This window comes from Aulostomus chinensis, chromosome 17 (assembly GCF_037954235.1).
Source record: "Aulostomus chinensis isolate RoL2024-O1b breed Wild chromosome 17, RoL_Achi_v1.0, whole genome shotgun sequence".
Classification (NCBI taxonomy): Eukaryota; Metazoa; Chordata; class Actinopteri; order Syngnathiformes; family Aulostomidae; genus Aulostomus; species Aulostomus chinensis.
The window spans coordinates 19,258,140-19,279,508 of NC_141336.1; the positions used below are offsets into that span (position 1 = coordinate 19,258,140).

At 43.6% G+C, this 21,369-nt stretch overlaps 3 protein-coding genes and 1 long non-coding RNA gene across 5 annotated transcripts; 3 read left to right on the forward strand and 1 right to left on the reverse strand.

The window, feature by feature from the left end:
• Positions 1 to 80: 80 nt before the first annotated feature.
• On the forward strand, positions 81 to 10,636 carry nek9 (NIMA related kinase 9). Its single transcript, XM_086182287.1, has 23 exons — positions 81 to 1,243; positions 1,956 to 2,133; positions 2,204 to 2,259; positions 2,339 to 2,409; positions 3,423 to 3,528; positions 3,658 to 3,789; positions 3,905 to 4,015; positions 4,791 to 4,855; positions 4,970 to 5,020; positions 5,105 to 5,297; positions 5,377 to 5,521; positions 5,605 to 5,805; positions 5,966 to 6,012; positions 6,103 to 6,264; positions 6,360 to 6,468; positions 6,550 to 6,711; positions 7,082 to 7,249; positions 7,342 to 7,401; positions 7,512 to 7,699; positions 8,256 to 8,414; positions 8,527 to 8,622; positions 8,698 to 8,751; positions 8,824 to 10,636. The coding sequence occupies exons 1-23, from the start codon at positions 1,058 to 1,060 to the stop codon at positions 9,001 to 9,003; spliced, it is 2,880 nt and encodes a 959-aa protein (XP_086038413.1). The 5' UTR covers positions 81 to 1,057; the 3' UTR covers positions 9,004 to 10,636.
• A 56-nt stretch (positions 10,637 to 10,692) lies between these two features.
• LOC147246655 (uncharacterized) lies at positions 10,693 to 12,519 on the reverse strand. The gene is made up of 3 exons (XR_015109722.1): positions 12,374 to 12,519; positions 11,112 to 12,152; positions 10,693 to 11,007 (listed from the first exon to the last, which is right to left on the reverse strand). It is a non-coding gene; the product is annotated as an uncharacterized LOC147246655 (long non-coding RNA).
• A 42-nt stretch (positions 12,520 to 12,561) lies between these two features.
• On the forward strand, positions 12,562 to 13,793 carry acyp1 (acylphosphatase 1, erythrocyte (common) type). The gene is made up of 3 exons (XM_086182294.1): positions 12,562 to 12,620; positions 12,827 to 12,914; positions 13,396 to 13,793. The coding sequence occupies exons 2-3, from the start codon at positions 12,834 to 12,836 to the stop codon at positions 13,609 to 13,611; spliced, it is 297 nt and encodes a 98-aa protein (XP_086038420.1). The 5' UTR covers positions 12,562 to 12,620; positions 12,827 to 12,833; the 3' UTR covers positions 13,612 to 13,793.
• A 329-nt stretch (positions 13,794 to 14,122) lies between these two features.
• mlh3 (mutL homolog 3 (E. coli)) lies at positions 14,123 to 20,698 on the forward strand. 2 transcript variants are annotated; one of them, XM_086182285.1, is made up of 12 exons: positions 14,123 to 16,742; positions 16,826 to 16,927; positions 17,013 to 17,083; positions 17,195 to 17,299; positions 17,682 to 17,766; positions 17,868 to 17,936; positions 18,010 to 18,118; positions 18,684 to 18,843; positions 18,932 to 18,955; positions 19,054 to 19,132; positions 19,221 to 19,372; positions 19,468 to 20,697. In XM_086182285.1, exons 1-12 carry the CDS (start codon positions 14,372 to 14,374, stop codon positions 19,537 to 19,539), a joined length of 3,399 nt encoding a protein of 1,132 aa, XP_086038411.1. In that variant the 5' UTR covers positions 14,123 to 14,371; the 3' UTR covers positions 19,540 to 20,697. The 2 variants fall into 2 exon arrangements, with proteins under 2 accessions (XP_086038411.1, XP_086038412.1); XM_086182286.1 differs by lacking the exon at positions 16,826 to 16,927 and having other exon boundaries at positions 19,468 to 20,698.
• The last annotated feature ends 671 nt before the right edge of the window (positions 20,699 to 21,369 follow it).

The following is a 21,369-nucleotide window of genomic DNA, read 5'->3' on the forward strand; positions in this document are numbered from 1 at the left end:
CTGAACAGAGTGAATAATTAAATTAATATCACACCTGACACTCACAGTGATTCACAAATTTCTGTTTTGGTCAGTTTTGAACAGGCAGCCACTGGGTCGCAAGTGAAAGAATAAAAATCTCCAATTTCGCAGTAAAACTTATATTTATGACTCTCTCTCTATTTATGATGGACATAATACCAGAAAATATTTACAAACTTAAAATATGTTTCACTTGATTAACCAAAAAAAAGCCCATTCATATAATGGATAAGCAGTATAGAAAATTGATGGATGGATGGACATGAATGTATTGTTTATAAGTGTACTCTTAGAAAAACAAAATAATGTATATTGTACGACACAGTAATTTTATCCAAATTATTTCTTCTGTATATCACTTTTTTTTTCTTGGAATAGAATAGAGTAGACGAGAGTAGAATAGAACAAAATAGAATAGAAAAGAAAGCGAGGGACGTCTTCTATTTTGACAATTTCCGGGCTTCGGAGCAGGAAGTGATGGTCGAGATGTGTTGTTGCCTTTCACTGTGGGACAGTTCTAACTTTAACAAGTGTTAGCTTGTGTTTTTATTAGCAGAGTCGCTCCACCTCGTGAATCTTGTAAAATGTCCCGGAGCAGTAAACGACGACTAAAACAAGCGAGACTGAAGTTTCATGCTAGCCACGTTAAGCCTAGCAAACCGGACGGTACCGGAAATGCATTCTTTTCACCTTCACAATAAAACGCACCAAAGTCAGGTCGATCATAGGGATTTTATTTTGAAAGTTTAAAAATTGGCAAAACATATTTTTGTTTTCTCATGCTTGACATTGCTGTAACTACTAAACGTGCAATTTTTTTTTTTTTTTTTTTGCTACGTTGGAGTTTTGCTAGCGTTGAGTGTTATTAGCTGGGTTTCATGTAACTGGTTGTACTCGAACTTGAGCCCGTTTGTTTGTGGTTAACATGTTAGACGTGCGCAGTGTTTAGTGGGAGACTTTCAGAAAGAGTTGTCGGTAGGCCTGTTTGGGTTATTTCCATCACTGCCGCTAGTGGCTAACAAGTCCCTAAACAGACATGTCACTGGCGGACTATGAGAGACATTTCGACTCGCTAAATTCAGATTTGGGTAGCGGGTCTGTGGTCAGTGAGAGATCCACGTCCGGCACATTTAATGGCGAAGAGGAGAAACTGCATTACATTCCTATCCGGATCCTCGGGAGGGGGGCGTTCGGTGAAGCGACCCTGTACAGGAGAACAGAGGTAAGATGATTGTCCAAGCTCGCGTTTCTAGTGTTACAAAGACATTTATTATTCATTACCCGGTGAAACAATACCCCTTATTAACATTTATCATCTCTGGAACGTTATCAGGGCAAGAAAAAAAAAATTCCCCAGATGTCACTTCTTGCACCTGGCTTTCGAGATGAATTATCACATGTCTGGCTACATGAATGCTCACTGTTCCCCTGACCACATACCTTAGTGAGAAATTCTTCAGTGAGAACGAGACACATGTCTTTCCCATAGCTACTTCATCCCACTGTTTATGAAGGGAAATCCATGCTGCACCTCCCTCCAGAAGAGCTAACCAATCATTTCATATCAGGGCTGTGCAATCAGTTGAATGTGAATCAAAACCGAGATTAACAAAGGTTCTCTCACTTGGGATAAGACATAGCAACTCATTGATGTTATGGAAATCACAATGTGGACTTTGCGAAAAGTAAAATTTGTATCAAAATAGTTACAATTGGATCGATCAAAATAAAAGTTGAAAAATGTTGAAGATGCACAATTTGGAAACTGCTAGCAGCTCTTTGGGTTGAATAGTTGTCAGTTAGTACATCCATCATGTGGTAATTTATTTACAGTGGGTTCTTGATTATCTCTGCAATAAGATGGAGGGGGGTGGGGTGGATAAAAAGTGGCCTTAAATGAAGTGTTAATCAGCACTTGACTCTGGCTTCCCCAGGACAACTCTCTAGTGGTGTGGAAGGAGGTGGACTTGAACTCCCTCTCAGAACGGGAGCGCAGAGATGTCATGAACGAAATAAGCATCCTCTCCATTCTGGAGCACAACAACATCATCGCCTACTTCAACCACTTCATGGACAAAAACACTCTGCTCATCGAGTTGGAGTATTGCAATGGTAAGGAGACATCCGAAGAGTCTGAATGTTGTTCACCTGTGACCAAAAACTTAAAGATGTGTCATTCCAGGAGGGAACCTGTATGATAAAATCAACCAACAGAAGGGGAAGCTTTTCCATGAGGAGGTATGAGCGGAACACAGCAGCCATTTATATATCTGAGAATGTTAAACTTCTCTATAGACCTTTACACCTTTGTCCTCAGGTGGTCGTATGGTACCTGTACCAGATTGCTTCAGCGGTGGCCCACATCCACAAGGCCGGGATCTTACACAGGTCAGATTCGTCCTTCGTGAACACACCTGGCAGTTCATGAGTTTTTAATCAGTAGGAACCTGAGACCGTTAGAGACCAGCTGACTGTTAATTAAAGCCAATGAATGGGAGTGGACCAGCAGGTTTGCACCCTCCTCTGTGTATTCTGGTTCAACTAGATAAGGGTCGGTTTATCCAGAGGTAATCATACTCATCCTTTCTGAAAAAAGGATGAGTCGTAGTAGCTGCTCTCCATTCGTTAACAAACTAAACCAAAGATCTCAGGCGTTGAATCAGTAAACCCAGTCTGAAAAGTAGTTCTGGCTACTTGTTTGGTCCTAAAAACACACCATCCTTCCATCCATCTATCCATCCATCCATTTTCTCCCGCTTATCCTGTTAAGGGTTGCAGGGAGGCTGGAACGTCTTCCAGCAGCCTTTGGGTGAGAGGCCAGGTTCACCCTGGACAGGTCACCAGTCCATCGCAGGGCCAACACATACAGACAGACAACCATTCACACTCACAGTCACACCTACGGTCAATTTAGAGTATCAATCAGCCTCGTCCCCTCTTGATGTCTTTGGACTGTGGGAGGAAGCTGGAGTACCAGAGAGAACCCACACAGGCACAGGGAGAACATGGAGACTCCACACAGAAAGATCCTGTGCTGCAGCCGCGGCTCGAACCCAGAACCTTCTTGCTGTGAGGTGACAGTGCTGACCACTGCACCACCGTGCTGCCCCTAAAAACACGCAATATCTCAATATCTTATGTTAATGCAGACAAAGATTAATTTAGAGAAAAGTGTATTTGATGACTTGACTGAGTATTGCTAACCTTCCCATCCACTACCATTCATTGAGCTAAGCTAACTAGCAGTTAGCCGGTCTCTCTGGGTCTCGGCTCCCTATTGCCGAGGAGAGAAGGGTATCCATCTACTTGTCTGCGTCTGATGATGATGGCAAATTAGCATATTTCTCTAAAGGTTGTCATCTTTTTCAAAAGTGTAATGTCACACTTCTGTTTTCCTGCAGAGATATCAAAACTCTGAACATTTTCCTGACTAAGACTGACCTCATCAAGCTTGGCGACTATGGACTTGCAAAGAAACTAGGCTCTGAGTTTTCAATGGCAGAGACTGTAAGTTGTAACATTCTGTTTTACAGTTTAGATGTTTGATGGAGTTGATCTCCGGCCAAACGAGGCCGTGTGTTTATGGCATGGCAGCCATGTTTCACTAATCCTCTCATCCTTTCTTGGTAAATCCAGTGCGTGGGAACTCCATATTATATGTCACCCGAGTTGTGCCAGGGAGCCAAGTACAACTTCAAATCAGACATTTGGGCCATGGGTTGTGTGATTTTTGAAGTCTTAACTCTTACGAGAACATTTGATGCGACGGTAAGTCTGTTAAGTTTTGTGAAATTGTCTTAGATAGTTTACGAGAGATGATTATGGTTTGTCTCTTCTTTTTTTTTCCAGAACTTTATTAATTTAACGGTTTGTGTCTGTGCAGAACCCTTTGAACTTGTGCGTGAAAATAGTCCAGGGGAACTGGACGATGGACGTGAACTCGGATGTTTATTCATCAGCATTGATCAAGCTGGTGTATGAGTGTCTCGATCAAGTGAGTGAAGGAAATGATCTGAATAGGGCTGCAGCTGTTTTCATTGGCCACTAATCTGCTGCTGCTGTTGCGTTAATTGTTGTCTGTATCAGTCAAGAAAAATGGGATTGAAAATTCTTTTCAAATTGTCATTTTTTTCTCTCTCTTCTGAAACACCAGGGTTCATTTTCTGTCATAAATGACTAAAAAAAAAAGCAGTAAATCTTTATATTTAAGATTCTGGAACCACCCAGTGGGAGACATTTTTGCTTTAAAAATGACTGAAATAGTTAATCAGTTATAAAAAATTATCAGCTATTAATTTTCCATTAATCGATTTAATGATGAATCGATCAGTGGATGCAGCTCTGAATCAGAGGAGAGTCTTGTTGACTTCAGACAGGATATCACGTACCAGGCTGGGCTGGGGCCCAGGGGTGCCAGGGTGGGCTGGGAGCGCCCTCTAGTGGAGCACCCTCTACTGCTTCAAAACAAATTGAAATTCCTGTATTCTCAACCGTACACAGTTTGTATATTTCGGGATTTGAATTAGAGACACTCAAGGAAGCAAGCAAGCTCATAAAATGAGGTTGTTGTGTGGAGAATAATGGGAAAGATTTTCATAAACATATTAATTCCAGGATCCATTCATACATTTATATTAGAATAGACGAACCAAAATAATTTAGGATTTTTTCTGAATGACCCCCTTGGCCCTGTGTAAGGATCAATAGCTGGACTTAATGTAGAGAAGTTTGAGAACCGCTGCACTGAAGTTTCTGTGACTGTGCCGCAGGATCCCTCGAAGCGGCCAACAGCTGAGCAGGTTCTAGACCGGCCATTCATCTCCTGCTGCCGACAGTAAGTTGGCTTCAACTTTTTCCTGAATCGGAAAATCGTTTGCTTTGTGTTTTTATTTAATGATATAAGTTATAACACCCACAACAATCCTTTGACAACTCCATTTTGTGCCAGGGACCTTGAGGAGCGGGTCGTTTTACTGAATTCAGCCATGAAGAAACCAAAGTGAGTTCTCATTTGTTCTACGTTCTCCGCTGTTGAAGCTTTGGTATCATCCCTCGACTGTAACTGATTTATTGTCTGTGCCAGGCTGAGTACAGTGACTGAGACCCCTGTTGCTGTGGTGACCACGCGCTCCAGGGAGGTGTATTTCTGGGGTGGAGGCAAGTTCACCCCCCAGAAACTTGACTCCTTTAAAGGGGGCAGCAGTGCCCAACATGTGTGTGCAGGAGAGAGTCACTTTGCAGTGGTGACAGTGGAGAAAGAGCTGTACACCTGGGCGGTGAGTGCTCTTACATCGCTCTGGAACACATCCAGTTCTACTGCTTCACTCCAGAGAACTTTCTCAATCTTTTCTTTAGAATGTGCAAGGTGGGGCCAAGATGGTGGGCCAGCTGGGCCACGGAGACCAGGCTTCATACCGGCAGCCCAAGAAGGTAGAGAAGCTCCAAGGGAAGGCCATTCGACAAGTGGCGTGCGGGGCCGACTTCACCGCCTGTGTTACCGGTGAGTAAAAATCCAAAATGGCAACCTAAGAGATGTGAGAGTAAGTGGTTTTCATGTCCTCTAATGTTCTGCGTCTTCTGCAGATGAGGACCAGATGTACATGTTTGGGTCGGACTATTACGGCTGCATCGGTGTGGAGGGCACACTTGGCCCGGAGATTTTAGAGCCGGTGCTTCTGGAGTTTTTTGAGGAGCGACCTGTCCGCCAGGTCTCGTGCGGAGACAACCATGTAGTGGTCATGACTCATAGTGGGGATATCTACTCCTGGGGCTGCGGAGAGTATGGTACATAGGGTTGCAGGATGTACTAATGTTTGAGCTGATGTCATTAGGGGTCTGTCAGGTTGTGTTTTTGCTGTTACAAGTGTAACCAGCAGGAGGAGACAGTTTCCCTTTTAATGTACAGTTCTCTTTCCTGTTTATTTAATGTATTTTCCTGCTGTAGGGCGTCTCGGCCTGGAATGTGAAGATGACTTTTCTTCTCCGATGCAAGTAAGACTTTTGCATATCCATGACTACAATTCCAGTCATAAAACCTGTAGCTATTCCTCTCTAATGTCCTGTCTTTTATGGGTTTCCCAGGTGGAGATCCCCAAAGGCGCCACCATCTCCTCTGTCTCATGTGGTAGCGATGGAACTTTCTTTTTGACAGAAATGGGCAAAGTCCTAGCATGTGGGAACAATGAATTTAACAAGCTAGGTCTGAACCAGGAAGTCTCTGGTCTTAAAAACCACCCTGGAGAGGTACAGGCTTGTTCCTAATGTGCTTCACTAAAACAGACGTTAGGTGATGATGATGAAGAGTGTTTATTAGCTTTTTAACTGGTCCATCACACCAGAGTTACCAGGGGATCCCATACATCACCACGCTGACTTTGGTAAAGCAGCTGTCTCGCTTCAAGATCCAGGTCATCGCCCCAGGGAAGACCCACACAGCTGCCATCGATGGTACTGCAAAAACAGCCAGTCGTTTTTCTTGCCATTGAAATGTTGGAGAATCGTAACTTCGTACAACTTCTGGCTCCACAGAACGCGGCCGTCTTCTCACATTTGGGTGCAACAAGTACGGACAGCTGGGTGTTAAAGACTTTAAGAAACACCAGGGTGTCCAAGTCCTGGTTGGGCCTTTTGGGGGAAAGATAGTAACCAAAGTGTCATGTGGAGATGACTTCACCATTGCGGCCACAGAAGGTAATAGAGAAAATGCACAACCTCTGTGTATATAGATATACATTAAATATTCCATTATTATTCCAGTGGCATGGTAACGCTAAGTTAGCGCATTTAGGCATGTTCTTACGCATCTGCATCTGTTCTGTCTGCTGCAATGTCAAGACATGCTGTAAAAACCTGACTCGAGGTACATATTCTAAATATGTCGGGTAAAATTCTGAAACTCCAACCAGAATATAATGTTGAAATTCCTTTTCCCAATTCACAAATCATCAGTTTTTTTGATTAATAACAAGATGTTAGTGTGAATGTTAATGTTGCCAATGATGTATCATTTTCTCTGATGCCTTCTTTATACCTGTGGCTGGTTTTATTCCTGTTCTCATAGACAATCAGATCTTTGCCTGGGGAAACGCAGGGAATGGGCGACTTGGAATGCCCGCTGATAAGGGATTCGGCTCTGAGGTTTGCCCTGCCATGCCGAGGCCCATCTTTGGATCCCTGCACCATGTACCAGACCTTTCTTGCCGTGGTTGGCACACCATCATAATAATGGGTATGTCATCTTAAATGGACATTTATTTGGTGTCATGGCTCTTAAAAAAACAAAAAGGAATCTGATTTGTGCTTTTTTTTTCTGATTTGCAGAGAAAGTGCTCAACTCCAAGACGATTCGCTCTAACAGCAGTGGGCTGTCTGTTGGAAGTGGTAAATACAGATCTGTGTATTGACTCATTCCTTTGCTAAGGTGTTTGTGGCTATACGCTGATGTGTGTGTGTGTGTGTGTGTGTGTGTGTGTGTGTGTGAGTGAATCCAGGTGTTGGACAGGAGGGTTCTACATCCACAGTGGATCTTGAAATGGAACCTGGTGCCATGACAGAGTTTCGTGACAGGGGTCTTGGGGGAACCGTGGAGGCCGATCCTGACGGATGCCTCTTGGAGACGCCAATGATGTCAATGGCAAACCAGACTGGGGACAGCTCCTGTCCTCTATGGCTTAGAAAGGTTTGTTCAGTCGTGGGCCAGTAACAGAGGCTGCGTTCAAGACAACCAGTCAAGCTCTGTATTGGGAAAATTGAACTCTCTCATACTCTGAAATAAGTGGCTTGAAACTCTCTGTATCTTTTCCGTTTAGTCCGTCTTAACATCACTTACAACTTCAAAGATGGTGGCCTTAAGGGTGTTGATCTTAAAACCATTTTTGACATTTTAGCTTACACTCTGATTTGTACTTTGTTTAATATGAGATTTTTCTGAATGTGTTGCTTTGATTATTGCAGTATGTGGAATTTAACAGGGATTTTACTTACTGGTTTTGTACCACCCAGTATCGCAGCATCGCCACTGATCTAGTAAAGTGATGTCACAAATCTCCTGGTCGGAATTCTGCCCTCCGAGTTATCATGGACTCATTATTAATCTCAGATATTTGACTTTACCCACAAAATTGATTTTTTTTTTTAAATTTTTCAAAAAAATAAAAATCACATGGCCCTGTTACTCTTCCATAATTATCCATCAAGGAAGTGAGCTACACAATTCACTGGTTCTCGTTCAACAGGAGCTTGAGGATGCGGAGTACATCCCCATGCCAGAAGACTCCCAGGGATCCATTCCTGACCAGCTCTCGTCTTTCTCTGAGAGCATCACCCTGCCCTACGAGGAGCTGAAGGAACTAAAGGCCGCTGCAGCAGCAGTTGGCAGCAAAAAAGACCTGTCGGTAATAAACGCTCTTTTCACTCACATTGACAGGGTTATGATGATTTATTCATATTAATAAATGCTGCTGTTTCATTTAGAAATTCATCCACTCCTCCGCTTTGTCTTCACAGACTAAAAGAATGACTGACAGGGTAAATGGCCTGGAGGAGCCGGACATCTGCAGAAAAGGAGAATCATGCTGCCGAGCAAGTAGCGAGGTTGCACAGGTAACGCACCTACACACTCATCAGTGTCACTGGAGAGTTAACACGGGTCTTTGTAACATAGAGTTTGTTTTACAGCTGCGAGAGAGAGTCGCTCAGCAAGAGATGAGGATCCAGATGCTGGAGAAACAGGTGAGACCGAGCCCCTGGCCTGCCGTCCTCCTGATTCTGATCCAGGTGTGATAGTTTTCCTGCTGTCTGTAGGTGAATGAGCAGCAAAAGGAGAATGAGAGGTTGTGGGCAGCAATTCATCGCTCAACGCAGCAGCAAGAGGGCAGTGACAACAATGGAAACCCTTGCTCCGATCGCGCATCCGGAGAGAGAAGAGGAAGAGGTGGCGTATTCTCGAACCACGGGGGCCGATCTGCAGGGGCCAGCGTGTGAGGCTCCACCAGCAGACGTCATGGGAGAAGTTCTAAGTCTTTCAGCACATTTTCAGTTCAGCAAACTGGTTAGATGGGGATCGGAGGCTTGATTGCAGCAGAGTGCAACCTCACGCCCAACCACAATGTGCAACATGATATATGCGATATTTAACAGAGCGCAACGTTGCATGATTACGTTTGATTGCACATGCAGTTTAATACCTTGCACACTCTCACGTGCACACCTGTGTTCAGTGATCCGGTTGGTATCTCCACAGACTGATATGTTGGCTGGATTCAACATGAGGCGTCGGCCCCCGACACCTGCGCGAGACAATCTGATGGTAGTTCTATTCTGCTGCGGGATGTAGTGGCGTCGCTGTTGCCTTTTAGTGATGTCAACATGAAGCTTTAGTCCTGGGATAATATCAGACTGGTAAAATCACCGTATTCAAAATGTAGCTTTCCCCTTCCCTTCATTTCTGTTGAGATGTGAGGAAATGTTAGACCAAGGCCATGATTTAGGGCCGCTACAGATTGTCCTCGATTAATCTGACAATTGTTTTCACGATTAATCAATCAAATTTTTAGCCTTTAATGTGTAAATTAATATCTAAAATGCTCATCACAACTTCTTTAGTCCATCCTAAAGTTAAAAACCTCCAAGACCCTTCATTTTCTGTCCTAAATACCAAAGAGACCAGCAAAATCCTGATGTTTTGGAGTCTGGAACAGGTGAATGTTTGACTTTTTAGCCAGAAAAAAAGACGAAAAAAATTCATGGCGTATAAAAGTAGTTAATTAAGTTTCTTTCAACCGATTAATTCTTACAGCGCTAACATGAGTCTTGTGTCCAGTTTCAATGTGAAAACAACTTTCCTGCGTCACTTATTTTCATTATTGCATCCTCAAAAGTTGTAAGCATCAAATAATGTATAACTTCTAATTGTCTAAAATGTTAGCAAACGTATCAGCTCATGCAAATATTTGCTTTTTCAACGCGCACGCATTCTTTTCATATAAAAAGTGCATAGGTGTGAAACAGAAAACTACTGATTTAGGTTTTTTTTTTTTTTTTTTTAATGGCAGTCTTTTTTGCGGCACATGCGCATCTGTTGTCACGGTGATACGTGTGGACACTTGAACAGAATGTGGGGGGAAAATGGGTTTTAAAGCTTTTTGAAATATGGCTGACCTTACAGTCATGATGTCATTGTTATTGTATTTTTTGTCATTATATCTGTCTCTAATCCTCTGAAATGTCATCATTCGCGTCACACATGACAGCAAGTAACTGTTCTTTATTTGACGTCTGGTGGTTTTGTGTATGTTTGTTGCTCCAAATCTATACTTCTGCATTTGTGTCACAGTTTACAAGCTGTTTATTTGTGGTGAATGAACTGACAAATGTATGAAACCACACTGTTAGATGCGACGTGAAGTACAGTGCCTTAGCAAGCTTTTGAAAGCAAAAAAAAAAAAAAAAAAGATGCAAATTTAGCAATGCTGTAGCTTATGGGATGTTTTATACCGTGTGTTTCAAAGCATTTAAGATATGATTAACCAAAATCAAGAGATGTAACTGTTATATAAACACACCTGCAGTCAAAATGTTGTGTCATGCTTTATGTAAAAGCCATCAATAAAACTAACAGGTTTTTTTTGTTGTTTATGGGTGGGTGTGTGCGCGCGTGTGTGTGTAGATAGAAACTTCAACGACTGTGTTTTTACTGCCTTTATTTATGTTTTACAGAGCAAAAACTCTTGTGAAAGTGTCGACAGACTTTCAGAGAAAATACTGAGCAGCTACATTTGGCAGCTGAGGTAGAGGGTCTTGCTCGAGGGCACTTGAGTGGTGGTAGTGAAGACTTCAGTTTGCCCACCCAGAATTATCCTGCTGTCTCTGGGGATTGAACCTGTGACGGCTGGGTCAGCTGGACTATTTTGACACTGACATGCCAGCTGGTTTTCGACCTTGATCCGGTTTCCTTGTGTTGTATTTGTGTGTGTTTCTCTTCAAAACCTGAATTTAAAAAAGAAAAACATGAATTCCCTAAAAACGGTACTCTTATGCCTACACTTTGAGGGTTGGCCCTGACAGAATTATGAAAACAGTGGGTGGCCTACCTCCGGACTCTGGCTCGTGCCGTGGGTTTTCATGAACTCCTCTAGGGCAGATCCCTTAGTCCTATGTTGGTAGGAGTTAAAGACTCGGCGGCTGGATTGTTTCATCTTCTCACAGACTCGCTCGTGCTTCTCCACTCGGTCCTGTGAGAAGGTTCTGTTGCAGATTCTGCAGGGGAGAAGCTCTCCGCTGGTGTCGGGGCTTTCTGAGAGGCTGAGAGATCTATCAGTTTTCTGTTGCATTAAATGTTTCCTGTTTCTGTCATCAGATGAACCGCCCATCTCTTCTTCTTGTCTGGTCCAAACGCCCATAGAAGCCTTATTATTAACTTCTCTTTCATCTACTCTACCTACCTCTCCTTTTGTTCTCTCCATCTTTCTCACATCGTCCTCATTGGGGTTCCTCTTTAACTGAGCCTTCTCTCTGGCGCTACTTCCCTGTCTTGCTCCCTTCTCTTCTGCATGTGTACTCTTTCCCTCTTTTCTCAGTTGCCGATCATCTTCCAGTCTTCTTTTGTGTTTCCACAGCTCTCTGCTTCTCACTCCATCTATGCACCTGTTTTCTTTTGGCGCCTCTCCATGCGTTGTTTTTCTCCTATCATGTATCTCTTCCCTTCTTTTCTGGTCTTCTCTCGCCTTCTGGATCTTTTGTCTGACTTTTTCCTCAACCCTCCACAGCTTTTCTTGTAACTTTTGCTGTTTTTCCCAAATTGCTTTGGTCAGTTGCACCTCTCTGTCAGGTAGTCTGAGGGTTTTTTTACTTGCATGCTGGAATCCAGTGGACTCTCTGATGCTATTTAAATGATCTTGGGATGACAAAGGGCCTGAAATGGCCATTTTTTCCAAATGAAGAGTGTCTTCCGTCCCGAGGTTTAGATGTCTTCTGTGGTGGACAGGCTTGTTTGGAAATGGCAGGTGTTCTTCAGGCACTCTCTTCTCAGATTCAGCACCATGTCCTGCTGTAGGTGTGGCCATGGCTTCATGTACAGATTTTTGCATAAATCACGCAATTACTTAAGTCACACAGCACCTAAGGGATTCTTCCTGTAGAATTTTTAAGAGAGGAAGTTGAATTAGTTGCAATAAAAGAGCTTAATGACTGTGGGACTAAGGGGTTACCGCTATGATTAGTCGTATTAAATAGAAAAAACACATACCATGACCGGATAAATGTCAAAACCCCAAACAAGTTCTTTATCGTGGTAACGGGAAACTCGGCGAATATTTTTTTTTCCCCAAAAGAAAGTAAGAAGTAAGTTGCAAACCTCCTGCGTCCGTTGCTGAGAAGCCACGTCTGGAATTCAGCCTGGCTCTCGATTCTTTCTCATTCTAAAGTCGAGCGGCTGTTATACTCGAAATAACGACGTACCCTGCGTTCACAAGGTTTACATTCGTTGCTTAGAAACCGCAGTTTCTCCGCACGTTCTGATTGCGTCACTTCCGGGAGAAGAACTCACAGCATACTGAAGTCTGTATCCGATGGTCGAAGCACGTCTTGCCATCAATATTCAGGTGAGCTGGACTATCCCTCACCCATCAGTTATTTAGAATACGACTAAAATGACGTGAGGCTAAATAACTTTTCTCTCTGGGGTCGAAATTGTTTAAATAGCAATGCGCTAGCATAGCTTGTAGCTAATGTAGCACCTACGAGGCAAAATGATGAGGAACTTTCACAATTCAGCCACTAAAGTATCGTTTTATTTCGCCGTTTCTAGGTCCAGTATGTCCGGTGAAGACTTAATTTCAGTGGATTATGAAATATTCGGCAGGGTGCAAGGTGTATTTTTTCGGAAATACACTCAAGTGAGTTAAACAGTGATGAATGAGCTATCTTCATTATTGTAGTTCCAAGTATTGGTTTTTTTTTAAGAAGAAAAGATTCAATAAAGTGAAACGGGATGAAATATCTTTTTAATCATTTGACGTGTGTTATTTCTGTATCAAAAGGAAGGTGGTTACATGAAAGAATGTGTTCTTGTTTGACGTTTTACCATGAATGTCAGTATTTATTTTTGTATTGGTTATGAGGCTTCAAGCACTCTGGACATAAAAAAAACAGAGGGTTATAACTTGGTAGATTCAACCAATAATGACTTTAAGATTAATGACAAAGCTAAATGTGGTTGTTGAAGCTGCCAGTTACAGCTTTAAGAGATGAAGCTTCACGTTCAAAATGAGATTTTACTTTTTTTTTATCGAGTTTTCTCCACAAGCACAATCTGCACAAATCTCCTATCCAAGTCATATTTTCTGTGTTATTCTAAATAATTGTTTCACCTTCCAGGCCGAGGGGAAGAAGCTTGGTGTGGTTGGCTGGGTCCAAAACACCAGCGCAGGAACGGTAGAGGGCCAGATACAGGGTCCACGCAGCAAGGTGAAAGAAATGCAAGCCTGGCTAAAATCCACCGGGAGCCCAAAATCAAACATAACAAAAGCAGAGTTCAAGAATGAGAAGACAGTTGACAGCCTAGAGCACTCGTCCTTTAACATCGTAAAATAAATTAACCCTTGTATTTTAGAGATACTGTTAACTTTGAATTAGATGTTTTATTTATTTTTTGTTTTAGTTGTTGAGTGTAATGATTGTAATGAACTGGAAATGTATCATCACTCTTTAACATCCTTAAAATGTGGACATACATCAATAAATGGAGAATTACAAAGAAGGATTCATGTTTACATTTTAATTATGCATTTTTTGAGTGCTAATTAGATTTGGCATTTGAAGAGTAAATCTAGAAGAACGGGGCTTTTGCAGATAATGCGATGGCAGAGCACCACAGAGGCTGAGTTTTGAAATTGGTCAAATTCGTTTTTGTTTTGTTTTCCTTTACATGTTTCACTCAGCAAATAAACCTCCAACAGAGCAGGATGAGCGCAGCATGTACGTCTCAAACGAAACCAAACGATTAAACGAAAATCAAAGATCCTGACCTAACGCACCCCGTGCGGTAGGGGGCGCTTTGCACTTCAAGCAGTGTTCGGTCCTCCTCACAGGAAGGTGGCGCTAATGGCATCAGCCGTCTGTCGCGACAGTCGTCTTCTCTACAACGTTGACTGTAAACAGTAGCCGGTCTCAGTTTTAGTCTATTTTATGATATTTACTCAGATATTTATTCAATATGACCGTGGCGTCTTCTGCTTCTGGGGATTTATTGTTGACAGAACCTTGGACTCATGGACGTAGCTAAACCAGCAACGTTTGCTAGCACTTTGTACTGGTGTACAGGTACAGCCAGACAACTGTAAATAAGACAGTTATGATTAAATGTTTGTCCGAAGAGGTTCAGGCGAAGCTTCGTTCCGGGGTCGCCATTCCTTCCCTTCAACAGTGCGTGGAGGAGCTCATCCTGAACAGCATCGATGCCGAGGCGACATGTGTGGGAGTCAGGATGGACATGGGGGCGTTTAAAGTTCAGGTCATCGACAACGGTGCTGGTATAAGTGCTGAAGATATGGAATGTGTTGGAAACCGGTACAGTACCAGTAAATGCAGCTCGGTAAGTGACCTGGACAATCTCAGGTTTTATGGATTCCGAGGAGAAGCTCTTGCAAGTCTGGTTTCTCTCGCCACTCTTGTTGAAATATCATCCCGGGCCATATCATCAACCAGGACACTTGTTAAAATATTCAAGGACGGCAAGGGCCGGGATGTTTTCGAGACAGATAATGCTCGACCCTCTGCAGGAACGACTGTTATCATTTGTAACTTCTTCCACAACATGCCTGTGCGGAGGAAGAGGATGGATCCCGTCCTGGAGGGTGAGAGGATCAGGCACAGAGTGGAGGCTATCTCTCTAATGCATCCCTCCATTTCATTCACCCTGAAGAATGACTGCACAGGAGCCATGCTGGTGCAGCTTCCCAAGGCCAGAGACACCTACCACAGGTTTATTCAGATCCAGGGTCTGGGGCGAGCTCAGAAGCTGGCAGAGATCAGTCACGCCCACCGACAGTTTGAGGTGATTGGCTATCTGGGCAAAGAGGGTCACTATAACAACAGCTTACAGTTCCTATATGTAAATGACAGATTGCTCCTGAAGACACGGATACACAAGCTGCTGAACTTTCTTCTACGCAGGCTGAGCAGTTCAAACCAGACCAACGACAGTCCAGATACTCAATCAGCCATCAGGGGTCCAAAGCAGAAACGCAGCCAAGAGCTGTATGGAGTTTACATCATTAATATCAGATGCTCCTACTCAGAGTACGATATTTGTCTTGAGCCTGCCAAAACTCTGATAGAGTTCAAAGACTGGGATGGCATTTTGCTCTGCGTTGAAAAGGCGGTGAAAGCTTTCCTGCTCCGAGAGAATTTGGTCGCGGTGATCTCTCAGGAGGACTTAGACAGTGTATCACCAAAATTGTTTGGCACCGATACAGCAGAAGAAGAAGAAGGAGGGAACAAATGTGAGAAAGATGCAGCTGTCAGCTTGTCAGCCCTAGATTGCACGAGCGGAACGATGCTGGCATCCGAATCTGTTTATCGGAGACACGTTGTCTCTGAAGAGGTTGCTTGCGTGGAGATGGAATGTAAGGATGAGGAACAGCTAGGACAGGAAGTGATAACCGCAAAGGATTTGGAAGTCATTCAAAGTGAGGGATGTGTAAAAGAATGCAGAGATGAGTCACTGTGTGATGTGGCTCAACTCGAACCTGTATCTAATCGAAATACTGAACAAGACAAGGCAACTTACAGTGAAGTTGGAGAGGGAGAAGAGAGAGAAATAGAATTGAATCTAACTACTTCATTGACTCACGTTAATTCCTTTCCTAGTATCACTGTGGAAAGGCAGCTGGATTCTGAGAAATTTGGGCAAACCTACTGCAAGGAAGCAGGAAGACATGAAAAGACTCGAATAAGTTCCAGAAAGATTTGCCTGTCCGATCCATATGTCCATGAAAGTCTACAGACTCAGAATGTCTCCCAGATTAGCGGGTCAACAGACTTAGCAGCAAAACCTGAAGAAATATCAAAACCCAAAATCTCACTTGTCGCAGGCCACAACAGATACAAAGACTCAGCTCCCGACATCCCCACGAAGATTCCTAAAATCATATCTTGTGCAAATCTTTCTTCACATAAGGACTCCGGATCGCTGGATAGGTTTAGGAGAATATATGGAAAATCTGAGCTGAAAGTATCTTTGGTGGATTCGCAGAGCAGTGGGACGCCACCTCAGACAGACAAGTTTGTTTTGAACACTTTGATTTCCCAGAAAGAAGAACAACAGCATGTAACAGAGAGACAGAGCAGCAGTCGAAGCCCCCCGACGCTCTCAGCGTTCACCAAGCTGAAAGAAAAATCAGAAACAAAGAAATCTCTGGCAGCTAAACTAAAGCTTTTGAAACAATCCAGATCGAGCTCACACAATGAGACACGTCTCAGTAGTCATGAGAACATTCAAGACCACAATGAGAACACCTGCGAGGCTCAAAGCTCCGTCGACAATACAGACGCCACAACATCTGGAGACTGGCTTCATCACTATGACACGCATGTGGGAAAGACGGTTTATGTCAATAGAGTGACCGGGCTCAGCACATACGTGGAGCCGCCGACGGAAGACACTGAAGTCTGCTGTACATCTGATGTCACCAATATGGCTGTTAGCATCGTCTCAGAAATGGGTGAGTTAGCAGATGGAAGCCAACACAGGAGGAATCTTCAGCTGTGGTTTTCATTGTCTGCTTCCTTGTTCCTTAAAATGTAGGGACGGAATACAGGTGTTACCCTTTTCAGGTGGAGCTAGTGCTGCCCTTCCTGCCAAAATCAAGAGCTGAGAGAGTGGTTAGTTCAGGGACTGATGACAGAGGTACCTCAGAGACAGACTGTAGACCGTAAGGGCTCAGGATGCTCACACAGGTGGAACCATTGATCTAGTTTGTTTGCGTTCACAGGCGAAGGCTCCAACTCTCTTTCCTCCTTGTACTCCAGTTGGAATAACCCTGTGTTCGTCCGACCCCCTTTGGTAAACAAAACTCCTTGCAAAAAAGAACCAAATCATTATCATTTTTATCTGTTCTGTTTGAATCTGGATACAGATATGAATGATGAATTGTGACGTCTCCTGCGGTAATAGGTTGGTGTGGATATATCAAGCGGACAAGCTGATGGGCCGGCGGTAAAGATCCACAACGTCCTCTTTCCCTACCGCTTCTCGAAGGCCATGATTCAATCAATGAAGGTTTGTTTTTCACGCAAAATCTCCCTCATCAAATTTGCGTTAAATGATGCTAATAAAGAAGCCATATTATGCCCCTTTTCCTGTTGAATATTTCAATTTTCCCTGGTGTATTTACCAGCATTAGTATGTATTCGTGATCCGACAGCTCCCAGTTACAGGCCCCCCAAATAAAAAGTCTCCTTTGTTATGACTCGCCAGCTACTAAGAGTGTGTGAAAGGTCACCTCCTTAGGCAGCCTGGAACTAAATGAAAACACCATCATGGGAGAAAAGAAAAATGCATAGATGGTTCCAGTGTCAGTGGTGCCCCCTGTTGGAGAACTCAAAAGGTGAGTTTATTTTCAGAATGTTGCGATGATTGCCGATGTAATTTACCTTCACAGGTGATTCACCAAGTGGATAAGAAGTTTCTCGCATGCCTAATCGATACAAGAGAGGGAGATTCTGCTGCAGAAAGTGAAACTGAAGGTATTGAGGGGGATTTTACACCTTTAGTCGTCTTTTATTTTTTTTGTTTTCCTTCTACCGCGTAGCATTTTATGTTTATGTACTTAATTTTGAAATCCCAGGAAACCTGCTGGTGCTGTTGGATCAGCATGCTGCACATGAGCGAGTTCGGCTTGAAAATCTGGTAGCAGGTAAAACACATCCGACATACAGTTCCTGTAGACAGGGAATGATGCCACATGCACACTCTGTGTGCCGCTGTAGGTTCTTATGAAGATGATCCAGATGCACCAGGGGAGAGACGCTTGCGTTCCTCCACCGTTTTGCCGCTTCTGGAGATCCGTGTGACAGAAGAGGAGCTCAGGCTGCTGAGGTAACTTTTTCCATTTGTAGAAGCGGTCGAGTTACGTAAGCCAAGTGATACTGCGGAGCATGTTTACTCTCTGTTAAACAATGCAGGCACTCAGCAGCAGATTGTGGCCGCTGAGGTAAATGAAGGTTACAAAGATGACAGTAAGTGCGGGTGTAGTGACGCAGCCTTAACTCACAGCTGTTGCGTGGTCTCAGCACTCATTCAGAAGCATCGGTATTTCAAACTGCAGTGTAAGTCCTTTAGCTCATTGTGCTGCAGGGTTCGCCATGTTTGTCTGGGTTTAGACGATGGGAAGAGGTCATCTATAAGGTCACACACACAGGCTGCACTATACAATGGCCACAGTCTGTCTTCCTGAATGTATTTTTTTGTTCAGTTAATAATCTTGGCTCGGTATATCTATATATATCTTGGTATATCTTCATGAGAAGATATACTGTATATACCCTGCTGAGACTCACAGAGAGCAGCTGACCGCTAGTTAGCTTAGCACAAACCCCAGTAGTGGGTTTGGAAGGTTCTGGTGTCGTCAACAGGTTGTGGACTTCCTTGTGTGCTCCGTCAGGTCTTGTCAAGCGCGTTTGCGGAGTTTGGGCTTGGAGGTGAAGTTCTCACAGGCAGCAGATCCACGGGTTCTTGTCGGGAAGGTGCCAGTGTGCTTCATGGAGAAGGAGGGTAATGAGCTCAGGCGGGGGAGACCGTCTATTATCAAGCCTGTTGTTGAGGTAAGAGGTCACACTTGTCTGTGTCAGTCATTCAGAGGAGCGAGGGTCTTACAGCTCTATCCCTTTGTTGTCTCTGATCACACACCAGGAGTACCTCCGAGAGCAGATTGAGGTAAACTGAGAAATGTTCAATCCGATTAACCTTTTTGGAGGGAAAAAGCATTTCACCACTGGTTTGAGGCTAACATTTAACGTTATCGTTCGTCCCAGTTACTCCGCTCGACTGGGAGAGTGAGAGGAACTCTACCTCTCACTGTGCAGAAGGTGCTTGCCTCGCTAGCATGCCACGGTGAGGTTCTATTCCTTCTTTCCAGACTTTTTCTTTTCATGAGTAACTCTTCATCCCAGTCACACGTGCACCCGTATGTATTAAACAGGTGCAATCAAATTCAACGACAGCCTGAGCAGGGAGGAGTGCCACAGCTTGGTAGCATCCTTGTCCACCTGCCAGCTGCCCTTCCAGTGTGCCCATGGCCGTCCATCCATTGTTCCCCTCGTAGACACCCTCCATTTGGACACGAGCCAGACGGTACCACAGTGGAGGCCCGACTTTGCCTAATTGCAGTATCCACACATTGGATTTCAGAGGCATTTGGTAGTGACTAAGCATTCTTGTCTCCGCAGGAAGTACAGAAACCCAACCTCCGAAAGCTAAGACGGATGTACAAAGCATGGGAACTGTATGGAAATAGATGAGTGTTTTTGTTTTTAAATTGGAACCATTTAAAAAAAAAACAACAACCTCACTACATTGGTTGATTTGTGAAACTTTATAACAAATCTCTCAAGTGTCACATTTTATAAAAACAACAACAACAACAACAACAAAAAACCCCAGCTGAAATGTAGAAGAACACGTATAGAAATGTGCAGATGCGTTATCGGTAAAGTCACCCGGCTTCTTTTTCCTCAAACGGTTGTCACAATCGCAACATTTGCCCTGTGGCCCATAAAAATCAAACAGGAAACAGAGAGGAGAGATAGAGCAGAAGCATTCAATCTCTTCAAGGAGGGAAATGTTTGTTTTCAGCATATCAGCAAATTCAAGAGTTTCACAGGCAAAAATGGCCACCGCGTTTTAATCAAAGATGAAATCACAGACGAGAGAAGTGCTGCAACTCCGTGTTCAGCGACTCAACAGCAAAATAGAAGAATCCCCTTCAATAAAAGTCAACTCTATTTATCTTTATTGCGAGAGTTGTCATCTTATTGCAGGCATTTAATTGTAAATTTGCACTGATAGAAGAGGTATTTGTTTAATTAAAGATTTCTACTAGACAATTGGTGTGAGAGGGTTTTTTTCCACGTGTTTTGAGCAATAGTCTTCGTCAGGTGACAGTTTCTGGCTGTTAGTTGACAACAAAATCCCCCGTGATGACTAAATTACTGTAGATGTACAGGAAACACCCACCCGCCCTGAATAAGAGGGGACGCAGCTCTCAGCAGGTGGAAAACCACCATCTGTGTGGGATTTTCCCACTGAAACTGGATCAAACGGTCCATTGGTTGACTGTATATAACAACATTCAACTGGATCACCTCTGCTTTTCCACCAGCCAGTAAAGACCCTTCAAACCAACTCCCTCAGAGCTGTCCTGACGGGTCAAACCTCAACATTGGGATGCTCAGAGCTTTCATCCATAGTCCTCAGTTTCAAATCCCGCGTGTGGCATTTGGCTTCAGTTGTGGATGTCTGTTGATGGCCTGAAGCTGAACCTTTAACAACATTAACCACTTATAACAAAAGGGCTCCTGGCTGGTTTTTATTTGGATTTTCTCATCAAGACTTACTGGTCGAAACCATCCAGTGCAAACTTCTTCCTTGTGCCCCCTTCCCCCAAAAAGACAGCTATATTTGCTAGGGGAAACTTCGCATGTCTCCCTTTGTTGCGGAGAAGCGGATGCTGCTGCTGTCTGTCACCTCTAGGCCCCTCCCTCCACCCGCCAGTTCCGGGCGATGTCACGTGACCCCCCCCCCCTCGACTCCCAAGTAAACAATTCAGCATCATGTCGCTATTACGTCGTTATGTCTGCATGCACAGTTTCATTTGCGCTCCTTGGACGGACAGTCCTGAATATCTGTCTGCTGGATCGATGTTTAATTTCCATTTAACAAGCAGAATGTTTGCAGTTTGCTTTAACTGCAAATTTTATGTCAGCCTCGGTGACAATAATGATGTTGTTTTTTTATCGATCAATCAAAACGGAATGCGCATCTTTTTTCCTGTCTTTTCTTTCTTTTTTCTTTCCTACAATGAATTTTGTTATGTAAATCATGTAGTTTACGCCTGAATAAATGAACGCATCCAAGGACATCAGGTTTCCATCGCTATTAATAAATAGGCTCACGTTTCTCACCCCACAGGCCATGTTTATGAATGGGAGCGAGAGCGGAGCTTTTACGCGGCTGTGTGAGTAAACGTGAATGAAAAGAGTAATTCTATTTATTGAAAGAGGTAATAGTCCATACTGGACGATAAATATTAAATTAAGCTACTTTAAACCAAAAATGTAGGCCCTTATTGC

What these genes read in the sequence shown, in the direction of transcription:
- mlh3 (XM_086182285.1), top strand. Translation starts at nt 14,372, where the DNA reads ATGATTAAATGTTTGTCCGAAGAGGTTCAGGCGAAGCTTCGTTCCGGG. An exon ending in TGCAGAAAGTGAAACTGAAG is followed by an intron (nt 17,767 to 17,867) that starts GTATTGAGGGGG and finishes TTGAAATCCCAG; the next exon opens with GAAACCTGCTGGTGCTGTTG. An exon ending in GAGGAGCTCAGGCTGCTGAG is followed by an intron (nt 18,119 to 18,683) that starts GTAACTTTTTCC and finishes GTGCTCCGTCAG; the next exon opens with GTCTTGTCAAGCGCGTTTGC.
- nek9 (XM_086182287.1), top strand. Translation starts at nt 1,058, where the DNA reads ATGTCACTGGCGGACTATGAGAGACATTTCGACTCGCTAAATTCAGAT. An exon ending in TTAAAAACCACCCTGGAGAG is followed by an intron (nt 6,265 to 6,359) that starts GTACAGGCTTGT and finishes CCATCACACCAG; the next exon opens with AGTTACCAGGGGATCCCATA. An exon ending in TCCAGATGCTGGAGAAACAG is followed by an intron (nt 8,752 to 8,823) that starts GTGAGACCGAGC and finishes TGCTGTCTGTAG; the next exon opens with GTGAATGAGCAGCAAAAGGA.
- acyp1 (XM_086182294.1), top strand. Translation starts at nt 12,834, where the DNA reads ATGTCCGGTGAAGACTTAATTTCAGTGGATTATGAAATATTCGGCAGG. An exon ending in TTTTTCGGAAATACACTCAA is followed by an intron (nt 12,915 to 13,395) that starts GTGAGTTAAACA and finishes TTCACCTTCCAG; the next exon opens with GCCGAGGGGAAGAAGCTTGG.